The following is a 22,143-nucleotide window of genomic DNA, read 5'->3' as shown; positions in this document are numbered from 1 at the left end:
TGCCGCGGAGCAACTAAGCCCGTGAGCCATGGCCGCTAGGCCTGCGCGTCCGGAGCCTGTGCTCCACAACGGGAGAGGCCACAACAGTGAGAGGCCCGCATACCGCAAAAAAAAAAAAATTAAAAAAAAATAAAAAATAAAAAATAAAAGAGCCTTTAGAAAATTACAGTACATGTGCTATATATACATGTGTGTATAGTACATGTGTGTACTGTATGTGCTCCATTGTGCATTATAACAATCAGGCTTACTTTTAATACAAAGAGTACGTGTTTGGGAGTTAATGAACCACTGGATTTAACAAACATAATTTTATAGTTGTTTTTGTATCTTTAAAAAAAATTCTTCACTTCATTAGGATGGTCAGTATCTTGGAGTTCAGTACCTCGGAGCAGATTCTTGGCCTGATCATTTTCTCAGACTCTAACTCCTGTAGATAATCCTGGGAATAAGGAGCCATTTTACTAATTTGAATATCCCTATTTTTTTTTCTTTTCCTAATCTCTGATAAAAAGTTAGATATTAGCTAATCAAAAGCTATTCATATTTCATCACATCTTAAAAAAAGAAGCACAGATCCTCTACAGTTAGCACAGTTAAATTACTCCGTAGACTACATTGACATGAAACATATACTGTGCAGAGAAAACAAAATGTTTTAGCCAAAGGAAATCCAGCTATTCATGGACTAGGCATTTTGATCAATGACTAGACAGTCTTATTATTGGCAGGTATAATTATGATGGCTGCAGGTGTTTGATTTGTTTTAAATTTCAAATCTGTAGAAAACTTCTGGCTGTGCCATGCTTTTTTGCAGACAGCAAACATGTTCTACATTGTGATCATCATGGCCATCGTCCTGCTGAGCTTTGGAGTGGCACGCAAGGCCATCCTTTCACCAAAGGAGCCTCCATCCTGGAGCCTTGCTCGAGATATTGTGTTTGAGCCATACTGGATGATCTATGGAGAAGTCTATGCTTCAGATATAGATGGTACGTAGAGGATTCTGCCACTATGCAGCAATTGAACCTTTGTAGATACTCAGAGTAATAAAGAACCCTGGAAAACAACCATCTGAATCTTAAAAATGTCAAGAGTTTGTGGTATTCTGCTAAGTCAATATGCTAAATATTTGTCTAGAGTCATAGGACTATGATTCACCTTATCTCTCATTATTTTAAATTCTTTATTTGTAGTTTGTTCAAGCCAGCCATCCTGCCCTCCTGGTTCTTTTCTTACTCCATTCCTGCAAGCTGTCTACCTCTTCGTGCAATATATCATCATGGTGAACCTGTTGATTGCTTTCTTCAAGTAGGTTATTTAAATCAAATACAGTTATTTTGTATGAATCAAAAATGGGTATAGGTGTTTTGAAAGATTCACATGTGACCTTTGTTTTTAGTGTGTTTCATGTTTAATTACTATGGTTTTAAAATATGGGTATGGAACTACTGGCAGGAAGGCAGCAGAGTATGAGAAGAGAAAAAACAATAAATAAAGAGTGTAATAAAAGCAGACTGAAAGGAGATCATACACTGTAATTAAGCAATCATGGAGAGTAACAATTGACGAGGCTGAAAGTTGTTTAAAGGGTCCTTGATAACTTCCCTTCATTGGCTCTCAGTATATCTCATTCTCTGTTTTCTTCTTTATCACTTTTCACTTCTTCTCAGTCTTCTTTTCTGGATCATCATATTCTCTTCAACCTTTTAACATTGGAATGTCCCTGGGCCCAGACCTTTTGTTTACACTTTGGTGATCTTATTCAGTTTCCTGTATATATATATATATATATATACTGACAAATCCCAACTTATATCTTCAGCCTAGATCTCTTTCTTGAACTTCAGTCCTGTAGATCCAGCTCTCCTGTTCCATTACCAGTCAGATGTATAATATTGGGTTGGCCAAAAAGTTCGCTCGGGTTTTTCCATCACCTCTTATGGAAAAACCCGAATGAACTTTTTGGCCAACCCAATAGATTTCTGAACTTTCAGATGTCCAAATTCTTGATCTCCCCTCTTTCCCAACATACATTTATTCTGCTTGTAGTCTTTCCCCAAATCTATAAGGAAGACCACATGTTTCTGTCAAAGCTTCATCTTTCCCATTGTTCAGACCAAAAACCTTGGCATTCTTAATGTGTCTCATATTTCTAACTCCAGACTGTCAGGAATACCTGTTGACTCCATCTTCAAATAGATCATCAGTCCAACCGCCTCTCACCACCCCACTGCTACTACTACAAAGCCTCCTAATTTATTTCTCTGCTTCTGTCTTTGGCCCCTATATTCTGTTCTCAACACAGTAGCCCTAATGACACTTAAATTTTTAAAATTAATTAATTGATTAATCACACTGTTTCCTAATGACCTTTAAAACATATGTCAGATGATGTCACTCATCTGCTCCAAACCATTCAAGGTTCCCCATTTCCTTCTGGGTAAAAGTCAAAGTTTCTTCAATGACCTATCTTCCCTGCTACTTCTCCAATCACTCATCACACTACTGTTCCCCGAATCCATGCCTCTCCAGCCACACTGGCCCCTCACAGTTTTTCAAACAACACAAGGGTGTTTGTAGTTGCTGTTTCCTCTGCCTGGAATGCTCTTCCCCCAGATATCAATGTGGTCCATTCCCTCACCTCCTTCAAGCCTTTGCTCAAATGTCCCCTCTTTGATTAGCCCTAACCTAAGGATATTATTTAAAAGTGCAGCCCCCTTTCCTTCTACCATCTCCTTGGCATGCCTGGTCCCCCTTACTCTTCTTTCTTTATACTACCCACTTATATATACAAATATATTTTATAATTTATCTGTATATTGTATTTTTTCCCCCGTTTATCTCTTATACTGGAATATAAGCTCCACAAGAACAAGTTTGTTCTTTTGGTTTTGGGGGCGTTTTGGGGGGCCTTTTTTGCCCATGAATTTATCCCAGGCACTGAAAAGAGTGCCTGGCACATATTTGTTTAATGGATGAAAGAAATCAAGTGAAGTGATGGGAAGAAACTAGTATTTTCTGAATGCCTCTTTTATGCCAGGTACTGACTGTACTAGGTATTTTATTCATTAATTATCTCACTGAAGAGAGATAGATAAGAAAAGGGAAATCAATGCATAGAAGTTAAGTAAAGAAAGTGGAGGAGATAAAGGCTGAAGGCAAGCAAAATAAATCAGAACACACACAAAAAGGACTGTTGTGCCTATATATGGGGAAAACACTCTTTTGCTTGTTACAAGATTATATGATAGCTATCATCTCTCTTTAGCCTCACCATTTTATGCACTTGTAACATTTGCTGGTGTTTAATTACTGTAGCTATTTTTTTGACATTTCAAATAACATTAAGAGTGGGTAAGAGATTTTTGTTTCAAAACGTCAGGTGTCAAAAGGGAGGCTGACAAATCCTCCCACAGGCCAATCTTCTCACTGAGATGAATACACTGAGGACGACGCAAGCTGAGCAACCCCAGATGGGACTACTTGTCCAAAGACCCCTTTCCAGATTCTGTAATTACAAAGAACCTGAAATACACTGTGAAGGTCGCCACCTGCTGGTGGGCAGGCTGTGATCACACTTGGAGTGGGAGTAACATGTAATTTTGGTGGCCCTCAAACTTGATCGTGCAGGAGGGTTACCTGGAGGACTCACTGAGACACAGATCACTAATTGGGTCATTCTGGGACAGGGCCCAAGAATCTGTATTCCTGACCTGTTCTCAGGTGATGCAGTGCTGCTGACTCAGTGACTGCACTTTGAGAACTACTGTTAAACTCAGTCAGTCGTCAATGTTTCCTTCATCTACTTTATGAACTCTGAAACGTCCCTCCTCCTCTTATCTTAAGCTGGATTTCTCCAGGAGAGTTCAGGTTCCTTCTCTTTATCATTACTGCAGTTTAGGGTTACCTGCATTTTTCTTTGCCAAATGTGGCTGCCTTTCTCAAATACTTCTCTGCCATCTTTCTCTAAAGAAAATAAATTACATATTAGCCTAAGCAAAATATTAAGATGGATATTCTGTTGTGTCCTCCCCACCCATATCATGTTATAGACTTAAAGTTAAATGGTTAAGGGTGATATGTTGTTTGAGAATTTGTACCACTCACCACAACTTCTATTACAAGTTCTATAATATCAACATATTTACTGCACTATCTGCATATTATAACTGATATAATTAAAGGGAGAAAAATCCCAAGGTGGCCTACCAATAATGAGTCACTTTTATTGTAGGGTTAATGTAAATAATTGATCTAGCTGCTGAATCGAAGCTCTGCTTATTGACTTATTTTAGGATGAATTGCTTTTGCTTCCATCTCTTCTCCTTCATTAATATTCTTTCGTTTGAATGTTTTAACTAAGATTATTCTGGCACTTCTCACATTTGACATTAGGAGAATCTCTTAATAAGGTTGATGATATAGAGGGACATTAAAGCTGTTTACCATGAATGATGAATTATGGACTGAAAAGATCTTCTTATGTGAGAAGAGATGGTGACTCAAGAATAATGTTACTTCCAGAGGACAGTTTCTGTTCGTTGCATTTAAAATGTTGGCATTTTCTTCTCTCTGATTGTAATTTCTACCTTTTGCTTATTCTGATTAGCATATTTTATTGTAGAAGTTGATTAATGTATGGTGTTTGGTGGAAGAAGAATCATAAATACAATGGAGATTATTTTTACTGGCTAACTACCGTCCATGTCAGGAAAACCAATCATAAAAGTTGGAAAATAAAGCAATAATCTAACTGTTATGTTTCAGGATTCCATATTAAAACACTGTCCCTCTCTTACTACAACTTACAGTAACGTTTACATAGATCTGAAATCCATTTCAAATAACCTGTGGAAATACAATCGCTATCGCTACATCATGACCTACCATGAGAAGCCTTGGCTGCCCCCGCCTTTTATCCTGCTGAGTCACATTGGTCTCCTCCTTCGCCGTCTTTGCCATCACCAAGCTCCAAATGACCAAGAAGAGGGTGATGTTGGATTAAGTAAGTTTTCATTGGTGGGGCAGGAGGAAGAGTGCAAGGGTGGAGATCCAAGGTGAAGACACCTGGAACGTTGTCGATTAAATTCAGGGCACAGGATGGAAGGCTCTGGGAGTTAACTGACAAAAGAGTATAAGCTAAGCACCTGGGTCTAAGTAAATACATGGATATCATTATGTGGTTGTAGTACCTTTTGCTAAAAGTAGCTGATACTTTGAAAGAAAGGAATAGGTAGGAACAGAATCTCTGCTTGAATGTGTAAAGGCTTTTTGTCGCCTGGAAAACCCCGTGTTTTTACTCTGCTTAGCTGGGAAGACGTCAGAATAACTCCTAGAGAGTAGTCAGAGAGACCCATACTTATTTCCCTGTTGTTGGAGATGGAATCCAAATCGAAAGGATACAGAAGGTCTTGTGGACTAAGGGAAATAGATAAACCAGACTTTGCTTAATTTATTCACCAGAATCATGGCTCTCTGGTTCTCTAATCTACTGAATATGGAGGTGATTCTTTATAGATGTTTCATATTTTCAAGAACTTCAACTCAGGATGCAGAAATGTGGATTCTCTTTTTTTTTTTTTGGCAAAGCTTAACTCGACATATTTTGAGCTTTTCCTAGTTCATTTTGCTTATCCAGATATTGCCTGCATGATATGACTGTCATACTAATTGTCATAAGAGAACATTCCTTCTTGTGGTTCAGAGATCTTTCGTAGTTCCTCTAGGCCCACTGGTACTAGGCCCATTTCTAGATAATTCCTAGATATAGAGGAAATGGATAGCATAAATTCACAATCCTTTATCTCAATCCCTAAATTCAAAATACATTTGAAAATGGAAATTCTTTTTCTTCATAAGTTGGAGAAAGACTCATTTGGACAGAAGAGGCTAACGGGACTAATGTAAGCCATTTATCCTCTTTATCCCTTGTAGTATGGATATTCATTGATTTTTTGCTGCAGAAATGATGTGTTTGATTTCAGGGTATTGCCCTACCTACAACTAGGGATTTTACTTCATTTATGGCATATGCACTATATTACCTTTCCCAAACTAGAAAACTTCTGAATTCTGAAATGGACTGGTTCCAGGAGTTTCAGATAAGGGATCGTGGACTATTTATACATTTTGGTGGGCCCTTAGGAGGACAGATGTTATCACAAGGTTGACAGGGTGACATGCTTTTGCTCCTGCTATAGTTGGCTCCGTGAAGTATTTTTCTTCTCTTGAGTCACTTGGTGATTTATTTTTCTTTTCCGTTTCTTTCCCCTAAGAGATTCAGCCTTTATATGGAAGTCAGAGCACAACTGAAGTTAATTTAAAGGCTTATATTATAATTTACCAGCTTCTAATGGAGTGCCATCCCAGAACAACTGTAATCTAATAGGAGAGTGTGAACCATGTGAGAGATCCTGGGATTAGCTAGGATTTGGCCCCGTTTTCTAGCACCATAACAAACAACGCTTTCCTGGGCTTACCTTGATCTGAGCTTATAGGATGATTCTGGTATAAAACTCGAGGAAATATTCTGATGGACAGAGGTACATTCACCCTGAACTCGGAAATTCTTGAATTTTTGTGAGATTGCCTTTGATTCTCTATATTGAGGATCAAGACGTTTGCACACGGGCAGCAGTGCCACCTGGTGGACAGTCACAAGAACGTGCCACATACTGCAAGCTGCACCTATCATTGGCACTGCTCTGTGGGTTGCTTGCTCTCAGGAATCCACAGAAGGCTCAGATCATACAATTCTAAAGTTCCTTACTCATACAAGATTCTTTAATGCAAACACTCATTTAGAGTTGAGTGGGGATGGGGATTTTTTTTGGTGTCTGAAAGATGCTTCCAAGCCATAAAAATCAGAAAACATTGTACCTTTGAGTTGTGAACACCTTTTATGGCTGAGTATTTTCTTTTAGTCATCTTTTGAAAGAATATTTTTGTCTCTCATTTTATTGGAAAATTACAGAACATTTGCATTTCTAATAAATTCTGGAGAGCTTTAATGGTTCTTTTTTTTCCTAATTTAGGTGAAATGATTGAAGGAAGAGAATATTCCAATTTTACCCTTTTTGCAACAGCATTTTTATATTTAACAAGTATTAGAAACTTGCTCAAAGGATAATGCATTTTTCTGCTAGGTCAGAGTAAGAGTCAAGGTGGTAAACCAAATGTGATTGCTGAAGTTTGATGTAGAATTGTATTACTTTCATAATGTCATGAAATGACATGTCTTTTAATGAATTAATTGTAATTGTCAAGGAAGAAGTATAGCCTTGATTGGCCATTGACTGGTCATAATGTCTCTTTCTTTAATAGAAGAACTTAGTATATACAAACTCAGTGTATATATAAACTCAGTGCAGCAAGGTAAAACTTTCTTATACTTACTGGATTAAGTTCAACAGACTTTGACTTCTTCTAACCTTGATTTTAACCTGTAGGTTACTTATTGTCATTTTGAAAGATAAACCAGTTGGTGGGAGAACTTCCATATGCATATAAATGTGGTGAATTTTTATGTGTAAAACTAGTCTAATTTAAGAAAATATTGAAGATAATGTATCTGTTCCACGAGTTACCTTCAAATTCCCACATCTATTTATAGGACAAAAAGGAAAGACCCAGCCTGGTGTTTCCAGTTATTTCTACATAGTGCTTCCCAATTAATATTAGGAATGCAGTGTGACAAGGCAGCAAACTATTATCATGCAAGCTATGGTTTTATCCATTTTTAACACCAATGGAAGAAAAGTCACTCAGGCACTGTATCAGCTTCCTATGGAGGATGAATAATGATTCTTTGTATGCACTATACTTATTTCCATAGAACTCTACCTGAGTAAGGAAGATCTGAAAATACTTCACAATTTTGAAGAACAGTGTGTGGAAAAATACTTCCATGAGAAGATGGAAGGTCTGAATTGTAGTTGTGAGGAACGAATCCGAGTGACGTCAGAAAGGTAAAAGTTATATATGTATTTTCACCCTCTAAACTGCTACCTAAACCTGATTCTACTAGAATGTCTGAAAAAGTAGAAAGGCCCACTTTTAAAACCCAGAGGTTTTGATTTTCTAAAAATTTCTCTAGTATCGTATAATATTCATGTAATCAGTGCACATTTATTGAGCATCTACTATGTTCCAGGCAGTCTTCTAAGTTAGTGGAGATAAATGGTGAATAAGAGAGCAGGGGCCCTTCCTTCATAGCATTCACATTCTAGTGCATGCATGTGGAGGGGTGGGGGTGGAGTGAAGGACAAAAAAGACATATGTAATTTAATGTCAGACAGTAAAAGAGCAATGAAGGGGAAAAAAAGTAGTATAAGGGAATAGAGATGGATCGTGGTGAAGGGTCTGCTGGAGTTGGGGGTTGGGTTGGACCGTTTGGGGAGCCTGGTGCAGGAGGGTCGCTCTTAGGCAGCTGAGGAGGAGAGACTTGAGGGAGGTGGGATGGAGCAGCAAACGTGGATGCAGGTGAGTCCAGGAGCAGCAGAGTGCTGGTTGCACTGGGAATCATGGAGTCATAGTCTCGGGGTGCCTGACTAGCGCTTGTGCAGTGGAGTTGAGGGCAGATTCACTGAAGTGTATGGAGGGTGAAAAGCAGTAGAGACAGTGATTAGAGGCAGATTTTTCTAAGAAGTTTTACTCTGAAGGGAGGTAAAGAGGGGTATGGGGATATGGTGTGCTTCTTTTGTTTTGTTTCATATGGAGATAATAAAAGTCATATATTTGTTCCTGGAAAAGATCTACCAGCAAGGGAGAAACTGCAGGAGCCAGAGGGAGGAGGTGATTTGCTGAGTGAAGTCCTCAGGAAGGGCAGTTAATGGTGGGGGCCAGGAGAGAATATGGAGAGTGCTCCAGAGGATGCAACCAGGCTGCAGGAATGCAGTTCTCACGGCAGTCATCAGCTGAGGGTGTTTGTGGATGTGTGTGATTTGGGGGGGCCATTCAGAGGCTTGAGGAAAGAGGAGGAGGCATGTTGGAGAAAGTGGACAAACATAGAAGCTCGTAGGTCAAAGCTGCCATACATGTGCCACTAATTGTGGGTACACAGCACTGGATCAAAATATGGACTACGTGTGATTGTATGCATTTTAAAAATTTAGAAATAATTGATATATAACATTATATTAGTTTCAAGTATACAACATAATGATTCAATATTTGTATATTGTGAAACGATCACCACAGTGAGTCTCATTAATGTCCATCACTATACAATTCTTTTTCTTGTGATGAAGTGTTCAAGGTCTACTCTCTTAGCAACGTTCAAATGTACAATACAGTATTATTAACTAAGTCCCCGTGATTATATGCATTTTTTAAAATGCAGCATTGCTTTTTTTTTTTAACATCTTTATTGGAGTATAATTGCTTTACAATGGTGTGTCAGTTTCTGCTTTACAACAAAGTGAATCAGTTATACATATACATGTTCCCATATCTCTTCCCTCTTGCATCTGCTTTCTTAATTGGAAGCAAATTGGCAGATGTTAAATGGGTTCTCTTACTTTTGAATGCACACGGATCAGACTGTAAAATGTTATACCTAATTATGCATATATATTTTCTGATGTCCAAATAGATAGATAGTGAATCCTTAAATATGGCTTTATTTAAAATTGAATCACGTTAAGAACTTTCTAAATGGTCACCTTTAGCATATGACTTATTTCTGAACTTTTAAAATTAATGCCATATTTATGTAAATACATTTTAGGTAGCTGATTGAATTTCAGATCAAATTTTAATATTGAGGGGAAAATTGAGTATCAAATAACAATTTGTGAACCCACAACATTCTATTTTACTTAAATCATATCTTTAGGTCAAGACTCTGTGAGCTTCCTTCTTTCCCTTTCCCCTTGCCACACGTTCTGCCTCCTTTGTAGCTATGCTCATGGAGTCCTGCAGGCCAGCTTAGTTCTGCTTTGTATGAAACATGTACCCAGATAGGAGTTTACAGAGCCGGCATGAAGTCCTCCTTCTAGCTATGTGTACTTGGGCAAGTTTACTCTGGGCCTTGTTTTCTTCTCTGTAAAATGGACACAAAAATAGACCTACCTTTTAGAGCTGTTGTGAGGATTCCATGGGATAATATAGATGAACTATGTGGCAGTGTGCTAATGGATAGTAAGGGAGCAGTGAAAGTTATCTATTATTATGTAAAATTAGGCTTCAATTTTTTGAGTATAATTTCTTCTAAAATACAAATTCCCTTCCAAACCTTAAGAAAAGGGATGTAAATAGATAAGATGGGTCAAGATAGGCACCTCCGCCCCCCAGTATTATGCACTGGAACAAGGTCATGGAGAGCCCTTCACTTTACACTATAAACTAAGGAAAAATTTTAGGTGGTCAAACAGATTTACCTTCTGGGTTGTTACCACATGGATTTGAAGAGTCTGAATTGGAACGAGGGAGACCACTCGAGAGATTGATACAGCAGACAGATGATGCCCAAGGACTAGCCAAATTGGTGGTAGCATTGAAAGAAGGTATCCTAGTCCATTTGGTCTGCTGTAACAAAATACCATAGACTGAGTGGCTTCTAGGCAGCAGAAAGTTAGCTGGAAGACTGAGATTAGGGTGCAAGGATGGTCAGGTGAAGGCCCTCTTTGGGATACAAACTTCTCATTGTGTCCTTACATGGTGGAAGGGGCTAAGGAGCTCTGTTGGGGTCTCTTTTATAAAAAGTAGAGCACTGATCCCATTCGTGAGGGCTCCACTGTTATGACCTTATCACCTCCCAAAGGCCCCACCTACTAATACCATCACTGTTGAGAGGTGGGGACACAAACATTTAGGCCATAGCAAAGAGAATAAAGGCATATTTAGAGAGGACAATTCAAGAGGTGAGTTAAGGATTGGCTGTGGCGATAAGGGAGAGGATGAAGTCCAGGATGACTCATATCTGTAGCAGGGTAATTAGGTAAAAGATGGCACTAAAAGATAAAGAGTTCAAAATGCATGGCAGGGAGGGTGTGGGGGAAAACAATGAGGTTTAGATTTTGTTGAGCCTGAGATTCTGGTGGTGCCTTTATCCAGAGATGTCTGGAAGGCTTTACATATGTGAATCTGAAGCCCTAGGGCAAAATTTGAACTGGACAAGGAAATTTGGGAGTTATCTGCCTATTTTAGGAAAATAAAATTATGACAGAGGAAGCGCTTATGCTCAGGAAGCAAGTGGAGTGAGGAGACTCAGTGGATTGAGGGTCTCACCCTGAGAGATGAGACCTGTATAATGGACCGAGGAAGAGGAACTCATGGAGAAGACTAAAAAGAATTGATCAGAAGAGTATAAGGAAAACCAGGAGAAGGTAGTATCATGAGTCAAGTGAATACAGAGTAAAAACTTGAGAACAAGACATTTTAAAAAAGTAATTCAATAATAATAATTAATAAGAATACTAATAGTCAACTGAACACCAGTAATCATCATATGCTATCACATTTATCTTGAATATTTTTCTTGGGATTCGAGTAGAGAAGGATTAGATGGTAGATGGTTATGTAGCTTCTGAAAAATATTCTAGATGCTTTCAAGGGCTCTAGCATTTGATTATGAAGCCCTAATTTAACTTCAAAACACAGTCGATCAATTTTCCTTCTTGATAGAGCTATCTCACCAGCCCTCTTTTTACATGGTTGTCCTTGTTGAGGTCATTCTGGGGAGCTTGTAAATGAAGTATGGGAGAGAGGGAAGAATATTTTCCAGTGGTAACTGAGCAGTAGTTTGAAGAGGGAGTGAAAGGAAGTTAGGAAGATATTTGCATGTTTGCCTACCTCTGAAGAAGAGATCACCTGTATCTTTATAGAGTTAAGTGAATTGTAAAAGTGGAAGGAGAACATATTAAGGCTGTTCCATATCTTACTTTCTCTATTTGGAACGCCAGTTACTTTTTGTCCCTAGTAACATAAGCCAGTGTTTTTCCTTTCTCTGTTCTATGGAGTAAGATGTTAACTAGGTATTTTTCCATATTAAGCGTGTTTGGGTACGTCATATTTGGGAAATACTACATTTTTAAAAAGTTTAAACACTTTATCATAACGGGCATTGTGACTCAGTAGAGTTATAGTTTGAGCTGGTCCTATCATCATTTCTCCATGAAACCTTACTGAGAAACCTTTGTGAACAACTGCCAGCATGGAAAATGTGGGTGCAATTCATTTACCCCTTCATGGGACTCTAGGACCCCAATAGAACTTTGCTTGGATCCCTGCTGAGTTGCTGAGAGGTGCTGGAGTGCAGTGGTTAATGCCATTGAATATGGAGTCACACTCTCTGGTTTTGAAGCCTCACCCTGTCATTGACCATGTAACTGGCCATGTGACCTCTTTTCATGAAGGGATAGTAGTAATGCCTACCTTGTAGGGTGGTCATGTGGATTAAATAAAATAATGTAAAATGCCTGGCACATAATGAGCACTCAGTGAATATTATGGTTATCATGATGATTATAATTATACTTGTTATAATTTCATTTTACAATATCTGGTCCAGAGACCCACAATGAAATAATAACCATACTGGTTTTCCCACCACCCTCAAACCTTGCAGAGGAAACTCAAATTACGAGAATTTCTTTTACATATCAGAATGACTAAAAGACTAGATTAAATTAATGTAGATGGTGGCTGAGGAATATAATTAAAATATATTTCATATGACATTGAGCTTTAGAAAAAAGTGCCTATGAAAGCAAGAGGACCTGATTTGAGAGTGACCCGGTTGTCTAAGTCTCCATTGTAGCAGTGTTACCTGTTGCTGTGAATAGTTGCTGGTGTCTATTGTATCCCTTCCATGTGACTGCTGCTAATGGAACTTAATGAGTCTCTATTACTGCTGTTTGGACTGTACAGTTTTTGAATTAGTTGAAACAGTGCACTAGATGGAGAGGCTCTAATTAAGCATATTTGGAAGGGAATATACATATATCTTGTTCTCTTTTCTTCATCATCCTTGCCAATTCTAGTATTATAGGTTCCAGAGGGTCAAGAAGCCTTTACTAAGGCTCTACGCAGTCATAGAAGTTGAAGCAAGAGAGGGTTCCACCCACATAGGTGATAATCAAAATTATACCATCCTCTTTATTTTTTAACTCCTATCTACAAAGCTTCCAGAAAGAAGTGGAAGATTTCTCAATCCATATGACTTGAGATATATTCTAGAGAGGGGATGTCTAACACTATTTTGGGCAGTGCTTGCTACAGCTGAGTGCTAAGCTCTTCATGGTATAATTACTGCTTTTCCCAGCCCTCAAATAAGACTGGGGGCAATTTCTTATTTCTGCATACGGTCATGTCAGCCATGAAACTGTTGGTTTCCTCCCTTGCAATTTTTCACTTTATTCCTGTTTATCAAAGATTTTCATTATGGGGAAATTAGAAAGTATACTCCTTCCTCCAAATAAAAGAATGAAACAGGGAGAAAAGAAAGAAAAAAAATGTCATAAGCTAGAGTCCACTGTGAAAAATTTGGTCTTTTTCCATTTAGTCTTCCATATATTTTTAGTTAAAACTATACGGGTTTGCATTTTGTCCCCCTACCCACCTTACACATCAAAAACATTTCTCCAAGTAATTAAATATTCCTTGTAAACATATTTTAATTTTTATTGTTTCTTGACTTACAAAGTTTTTATACCAAATTTAAAAGTATATAATGCAGAACACAACCGACACCCACATCCCTACCCCTACCATCAGAAATAGACAAAGAAAATGACTATTAACAATGTGAGTATGATTTTTAATGGCTGCATAATATTCTATCTCATCTGTCTGCCTTAGCATAGTAAAATTCCTGCCTCTTTATTTGTCTTGGCTATTTGAACTTTCCAATGTTGTATCCCTGCCAACCTTGAGTCACTAAATCTCTTTTTTAAAATTTGCTAGGTTAAAAAAATGTTACAGTGTAGACGAACTCGTTGTCTTATTTTTATTGATAATTTCTCTGCTTACCTAATGAGATTGGATATTTTACCACGTTTCATTATCTTTTGTGAATTATCTATTCATGTCCTTTGGGGTCTTTATATTTTTTTTCCTCAACAATTTGTAAAAAGTTGTGACTACTTAAGGGATACAAACACCTCACTGTATTTGTTAGAATAATTTCCTGTTTATTTTTTGTTTTAAAATTTTGTGTTTTATTTTCATGTGTATGAGTTTCATTTTATGTAACCACAAAATAAGTATTTTATAATTTATTTTATTGATTGTTAAGCTTAGATAACTGTATAAATTTATGAGGGCTGCCATAATAAAGTACCCAAAACTGGGTGCCTTACAACAACAGAAATTTATTATCTCACAGTTCTGGAGGCTAGAAGTCCGAAATTATGATGTTGGCAGGTCCATGTTTTCTCTGATGGCTCTAGGAAAGAAATCTCTCCTCGCCTCTTCTAGCTTCTGGTGTTTGCTGACACTCCTTGGTGTTCCTTGGCTTGTAGATGCATCACTCCCGTCATAAGGTGGTCTTCTCCCTGTGTATCGTCACACTGTCTTCCCTCTATATCCAAATTTCCCTTTTTTAAAAGGATATGAGTTTTATAGGCTTATAGCACACCTTAATGACCTTATTTTAACTTGATTACCTCTGTAAAGACCCTACTTTCAAATAAAGTCACATTCTAGGAGTACTGGGGGTTAGGACCTCAACATACCTTTTGGGGCGGTGGGGAGGACACAAAACAAAACCTATCCGCATACAGAGGTATTTACAGAGATATATACAGATATATTTTCTTTGTTCTTTCTAATTCTCTAAATGAAATCAGTTGTTACATTTAATTTGACTCTACTTGCAATTTACTTTTGTACTTGCATAGCTGAAGGTACCTTGTGTTGCTTTTACATGAATCAATGGCTAGACATCATAATTTTGGGTTAAAGTATTCAAAGTCATTTAAAAATTTGCCTCGGGCTTTGTCTGAATGTAGGTCTCTTAAAATGGGTTTTGTTTGAAAGTTGGGATGCCTGTTTGTACTGTAGACTTGGAATATTATTCTAAAAGATCTGTAATTTTTTTTTAATTATGTATTTGATTATTGATTCTGTTCCTATCATTCTAGTTTCTTCCTCAGGATTTCCTTTCTCTACCAAAATAGCACAGTGCTTGACAATAAGAGATATTAAAATGTTTGCCTTGTAAATTAATGAATATATTAATGAATACAAATGGGCTGATTGATTGAAGGGATAACTAACAGGAAGCTGGAAATGTGGCTCTGAAATATTGGAGAGAAATAAGGGGTAGAAATACAATTTGTAATTTTCCTTATTAAGGTGATAGTGGGAATTACAGGAGTGGGTGAGATCACCTGGGATGAGAGTATGTGTTGGATAGAGAAGAAGGCAGGAGACAGACTTAACTTTGGGAAGTGGCTTAGGCTAAGGATCCTTCCACCTAAGGATGGAAGCAGGACAGGAAGAGAGTAAGGCAAGTTCCCACTGGCTTACTGTGTTTATTGGTTTTTTCCCTCCCTTTTTCCCTTAGGGTTACAGAAATGTGCTTCCAACTGAAAGAAATGAATGAAAAGGTGTCTTTCATAAGGGACTCCTTATTGTCTTTGGACAGCCAGGTGGGACACCTGCAGGACCTCTCTGCCCTGACAGTGGATACTTTAAAAGTCCTTTCTGCTGTTGACACCTTACAAGAGGATGAGGCCCTCCTGGCCAACAGAAAGCATTCTATTTGCAGAAAACTTCCCCACAGCTGGAGCAATGTCATCTGTGCAGAGGTTCTAGGCAGCCTGGAGATCTCTGGGAAGAAGAAATACCAGTGTTATAGCATGCCCCCTTCTTTGCTGCGGAGCCTGGCCAGAGGCTGGCATCCCCCACAAGTGCAGACAGGGCCCTTTCTTGAGATTACAGACAGAAAGTTTTCCAATGTAAGAGATGACCAGGAAGAGCAAAAAACAGAAAATAGTATAGTTGCTTCTGGGGTGTCCGTGAACAGGCAGGCACACCCAAAGTATGGCCAATTTCTCCTGGTCCCTTCTCATCTAGAGCAAGTTCCTTATTCTGCAGAAACCAACTTGCCTCTGTCCAGACCATCTTTGGAAGCAGGTACAGATGTGCTGGCAACTGAACATGTCACCCAGAATGAGGTCCCTGTTCACGTGACGTGGCAGACCCCGGTTGTCTCAGCCCAGGGCTCAGTGGTGGAAACCAAGGAGCAGTATGAGTCACTTGCTCAGTTACCAGCCAGACAAGACAAGGGGGAGCAAGTGCTACCCACATTGATTTGCACACCTGCACCCATTAAAGTGACCTCCATCCCTTCCCAAGTCAAGAGCATGCAAACTGGAGGTGGATATGTGAACTGGGCATTTTCAGAAGGCGATGAAACTGGTGTGTTTAGCACCGAGAAACAATGGCAAACCTGCTTGGCCTCCACTTGTAACTGTGACTCCAAACAGAGTGAACAATGTCAGAGGCAGATCCGGGACAGATCCCTATCTGATAACTCAACAAGATTGGTCCAGAGGGATTGCTCAGAGGTGGGACCATGGCTTCAGCAAAACACATCCCTTCGGATCAGTCCCCTTCGTAGAGACAGGCCCTTCATTAGGAGTCAGAGTTTGAGATTGCACAAAGAGGAGAAATTGAAGATCTGTAAGATTAAAAGTAAGAAGTAAACATTTTTACAACCAGTATTAAATTCTTGCGTTGCTACCATTCTCATTCTCCCCATTCTGTGAAACAAAATGGTTCCGCCTACCATCTTACACTTTCTCATGTAAATCATTTCCCTTACAGATCTTTCAAAATCCTCAGAGATAGGACAGTCAAAATGGATCAAAGCAAAAATGCTAACCAAGGATAGGAAATTGTCAAAGAAAAAGAAGAAAACACAAGGACTGCAGGTGCCAGTAAGTGTCTTTTATGTTTTTGGCAATTGAGGTAGTATCCTAACTTAGCTTGGTTTTTCTCTATTCTAAAGTGCCACGTACAAAAAATAGCATTGTCCTGGAAGGAATGAAGATGCGAATTTAAGAGTCAGCAGAGTGGATTTGCCACAATTCATTTGTCTACTCATATGTTGAAGGACATTTGTGTTATTTTCAGTTTTTGGCTATTCCAAACAAAGCTGTTATGAACATTTGTGTACAAGTCTTTGTGTGGACATACGTTTTAATTTCTCTTTGGTAAATATTTAGGAGTGGAATGCTAGAGTCTTATAGTAAGTATTTGTTTAATTCTAGAAGAAACATATATCCCCACCAGCTTATGAGTAGTAGTTTGAGAGTTCCAGTGTTCCACATCCTCACCAATCCTTAGTATGCTCAGTCTTTTTAATTTTAGTATATTAGTGGGTGTGTAGTGGTATCTCACAGTGGTTTCGTTTGCATTTCTGTAGTAACTAGTGCTGCTAGGTATCTTTTCATGTGCTTATTTTCCATCTGTATATCTTTTTTGGTGACATATCCATTCAAATCTTTTGTTCATTTAAAAAATTGTGTTGTGGGACTGCCCTGGTGGCGCAGTGGTTAAGAATCCTCCTGGCAATGCAGGGGACACGGGTGCGATCCCTGGTCTGGGAAGATCCTACATGCTGCGGAGCAGCTAAGCCCATGTGCTACAACTACTGAGCTTGCGTTCTAGAGCCCACTAGCCACAGCTGCTGAGCCTGCGCACCACAACTACTGAAGCCTGCGAGCCCTAGAACCCATGCGCTGCAACTGCTGAAGCCCATGTGCTCTAGGGCCCATGTGCTGCAACTACTGAGTCCATGTGCTGCAACTACTGAAGCCTACGTGCCTAGAGCCTGTGCTCTGCAACGAGAAGCCACCACAATGAGAAGCCTGTGCACTGCAATGAAGAGTAGCCCCTGCTCACAACTAGAGAAAGCCCGCGTGCAGCAACAAAGACCCAACACAGCCAAAAATAAATAAATAAATAAATAAATAAATAAAATTGCGTTGTTTGTCTTGTTAGGTTGCAAGAGTTTTTTTTTTTTAATTTTTATTTCTTATTCTAGATATAAACCCATTGCTGGATATATGTTTTGCAAATATTTCCTCTCAGTTGGTGGCTTGCCTTTTATTTTTCATAAATGTCCTTGGAAACATAGGGCACTTTTATTTTGATGAAGTCCAATATTTGATTTTTTTCTTTCATGTCTATGCTTTTCATATCATGTTTAAGAAATTTTGCCAAACCCAAGATCACTGAGTTTCTCTTACGTTTTCTTCTAGGAATTTTATATTTAGGTCTATATTTAGGTTAAGTTCTGATTATTTGTTGATGGTATATAGAAATATAATTTTTAAAATATTGATTTTGTATCCTGCAACCTTGCTAAACTTACTTATTTGTTTGAGTAGGGTTTTTTTGTTACTTCCTTAGAATGTTCTATATAAATGATGTTATCTACAAATGAAAATACCATTACTTTTTCCTTTCAAATCTGGATGTATTTTATTCCTTTTTCTTGCCCAGTTACATTGACTAGTACCTCTAGTACAATACTGAATAGAAGTGGTGAAAGCAGGTAGCCTTTCCTTGTTTCTTCTCTTTAGGTGGAAAGTATTTAGTCTTTTAGCAGTAAGTATGATGTTAGCTGTAGGGTTTTTATGTGGATGTCCTTTATCAGGTTGAAGAATTTGCCTTCTATTCTTACTTTTCTGAGAATTTTTATTACTAATGGATATTAACATTTGTCAAATGCTTTTTCTGTGTCAACCTATATGGTCAGATGGTTTTTCATTTTTATTATGTTAATATGATGAATTATATTAATTAATTTTATAATGTTAGAAGTAATGTTTAGAATATTAAATCAGCCTTGCTGGGATGAACTACAACTGTCATGATGTATTATCTTTTTTAGATGCTGTATTCATTTTGCTAAAATCTTGATACAATTTTTTTGCATCTTTTTTCTTGAGAAATATTTATCTTTAGATCTCTCTTCTTGTAATATCTTTGTCTGGTTTTGGTATCAGGGTGATGCTGGGCTTATTGACTGAGTTGGGAAGTGTTTCCTCTTCTTCATTTTTCTGGGTGAGTTTGTATAGATATTATTTAAATCTTACTTATTTGGTAGAATCAATCAGTGAAACCATCTTTGTGGGAAAGTTTTAACTACAGATTCAATTTCTGTAATAGATATAGGGTTATTCAGGTTATGTGATTCTTCTGGAGTGTGCTTTGTGTCTTTTGAGGAACCTGTCCATTTAAGTTTTTAAATTTATTGGCATAAAGTTTTTATAATATTATCTTATTATCCTTTTATTGTCTGTGAGATCTGTAGTGACATCACTTCTCTCTTTCCTAGTATTTTATATTTGTGTTTTCTCTTTTTGTCTTATGATTAGTCTGGCTACAGGTTTATCTGCTTTATTGATCTTTTCACAGAACCAGCTCTTGGTTCATTGATTTTTCTTTGAATTCTATTTCATTGATTTCTGCTCCTTATCATTTCCTTTGTTCTGTTTACTTTGGGTTTAATTAGCTCCTTTTTTTTTGTTTTTGTTTTTTTTGCTAGTTTGTTAAGGTAGAAGCCTTGGTCATTGATTCGAGACTTTCTTCTTTTCTAGTATAGGCATTTAGTGCTATAAAATTCCTTCTAATCATTGTTCTAGCTATATCCTACAAATTCTGATATGTTTTCATTTGCATTCAGTAAATCTTTTTGTTTATTGTTAGGAAGCCTTAGATCTGAGTTGACGATTCTGCAGGACTTCACTTTTCATGATCTTAATGCCCTGCTTCATTTTTCTGTTCTACATGTATTTTTCCATATAATAACATGTATGCATTTTTCAAAGCACCTCAACTCTTTTTTAGAATGAGAAGCAGAAGCAAAAAGATAAATATTGAATCAATTATGTAAAATCACCTTTTGGAGGTGAGACTTAGCTTTGATAAGACTCTTCTTTCAGGGAAAATGCCACGAATTGCTGGGACCCCATAAAATATGAATTTAAATAGAGTTATTTTGGAAATAGTTAAAATGGCCAGAGTTAAACTAGAAATTATAACTGAGCTCAAGTACTAATAACTTGCATTTGTTTGTTGTCCTGTAGTTTGTCAATTTATCTCATTTCTTCTCTGCCCCTGGGAAGGACATAAGGCAGCCATTATTATTGGCTATCTATTATTAAGGATGAAGGGATTGGAGCTCATAGACATTACATGATTTGCCCAGTTCATATAGCTTCTAAGTGACAGAGCTAGAATTCTAACAAGTTCTTTTGGATCCAACCCTTAAGTTTTTGTTGTTTTGCTCTATACCAGTAGTTCTCAAACTGTGGTCTCCCATCAGCTTTAGCACCACCTGGAAACATACTAGACATTCAAATTCTCCCTCCCCCCCAGACCTACTGAATCACAGATCCTGAGGGTGGGACCCAGTGATCTGTGGTTTAACACAGTCTTGGGTAATTCTGATGCACACTCAAGTTTAAGAACTGCTCCCCACCCTGGTTCTCAATCATGACTGCAGATAGAAAAGTCACATGGATGCTTGGGTCCTGCCAGCATGAGTGATGGAAGTTCAAAGCTTCAAGGTGATTTTAATGTGCAGCCAATGTTAACAACCACTCCTCTTCAACATAGTACCTCTATTAATATGATTCAAAACGCATTCAGATTAATGTCACTGTGTTCCAACAAGTGTTTTTCTCTCCAGGTCATAACAGTCAACACCTGCTCTCAAAGTGACCAACTGAACCCAGAGCCAGGAGAAAATAAGATCTCAGAAGAACCGCATTGCAACAAGAACTGGATTCCAGTTGCCAAATTTAGTCAGATAAGTATGTAACAGTCTACACTCTTGAATCCCAAAAATTCTGGTAGTGTTTTCTCAGGGTATGATCTTTAGACCAGTGGCGGTCCCTGCTGTTCTTTCAAGTGGGAGATGAGAGAATGACCACACTCTCTTAGAAAAATAGCTCTTTTCTGATTTGAGTTTTTATGAAAGGGATGTAATTTCCATTTGTTTAATGGAATAGTTGTCAGAATTTAGAAAAGAAAAATTAAAATTAATTAAAATTTAGATATTCTCATATTCAGAGCTGTTTAATCTGGATCAGAGAGCATTTATTTAGTCTGATTTATGGGTGGGGTTGTCTAATTTTACAAATTCTTTAAAGTTCAAGTGACATTGATTTGAACCTTTACACAGAATTCAGTGGATTGAGTTGTAGTTGGTTATTTACTACTGCTTACATATAGTGTTTGTTCCATTGGCAAATATCCCTTAAACTTAATCGTAATGATGTTTATAGAGGGTAGAAGACAGATCAATGAGCTAGAAACGAAGACTGTGAGCTAGGCATAGAATGTGAAATAAACCTGGATATATGAGGGCAGATTATGAATTGCGAGCAATGAACTGAACATTGAGCTTCTTGCATTTGATAATAGGAGAACTTTAGTAATTTTTAAACAGAGGGGACTATGTGATTAAGGAGTCATAAATATTTAAAATTATTTGAAATACTAAACTTAAGGTACAAATAGATATTGTATTGAAATCTATGTTACTATGCTTCTTTAAAACTTTGTTTGCTCTGTGCTCACTGGTTTTCAACCAAGGGGTGATTCCCCCTCCCTAACCAACAATGTCTAAAGACATTGTAAGACATTTTTGGTTGTCACAACTGAAGGAGGGGCAGTTGCTCTTGGCATCATTTTTACATAAATTATTTATGTTTTTTAAAAAAATATAAAAGATATGGTTGATATAATATTGTATTATTTTTAGGTATACAACATAATGGTTTGATATATGTATGTGTTGAAAATGATTACCACAATAAGTTAACATCCATCACATAGTTACAATTATTTTTTCTTGTGATGAGAACTTTTAAGATCTACTGTCTTAGCAACTTCCAAATATACAATACAGTATTGTTAACTACAGTCACCATGCTGTACATTACCTCCTCAGGTATTTATTTATTTTATAGCTGGAGTTTGTACCTTTTGACCATCTTCACTCATCTGTCTCACCCTCCCATCCCCCACATTATTTAAGTTCTTTACAAAAAATTTCAAACTGAGAAAAGTGGGAATGGCAGGAGGGTTCTGGCAAAGAACCTTATTTAAATCTGATGATCAGAAAGGAAGAGAAGATTTAGGGAGTTAGGCTGACTCCAGGCGCCTGGCTAATCA

At 37.7% G+C, this 22,143-nt stretch overlaps 1 protein-coding gene across 1 annotated transcript in view; it reads left to right on the top strand.

Annotated features, from left to right (window-relative positions):
- The window catches only part of TRPM6 (transient receptor potential cation channel subfamily M member 6), a 136,327-nt gene that overhangs the window by 81,278 nt on the left and 32,906 nt on the right, over positions 1-22,143 (top strand). Inside the window, 7 exon segments of the mRNA XM_059071598.2 lie at positions 818-992; positions 1,197-1,311; positions 4,815-5,008; positions 7,838-7,970; positions 15,512-16,644; positions 16,777-16,889; positions 20,654-20,777. Of these exon segments, the coding sequence (XP_058927581.1) occupies positions 818-992; positions 1,197-1,311; positions 4,815-5,008; positions 7,838-7,970; positions 15,512-16,644; positions 16,777-16,889; positions 20,654-20,777 (1,987 nt within the window).

This window comes from Kogia breviceps, chromosome 8, assembly GCF_026419965.1.
Source record: "Kogia breviceps isolate mKogBre1 chromosome 8, mKogBre1 haplotype 1, whole genome shotgun sequence".
NCBI classification, from domain to species: domain Eukaryota; kingdom Metazoa; phylum Chordata; class Mammalia; order Artiodactyla; family Physeteridae; genus Kogia; species Kogia breviceps.
The sequence above is the reverse complement of the archived record's forward strand: the minus strand, read 5'-3'. Positions and strand labels throughout refer to the sequence as shown.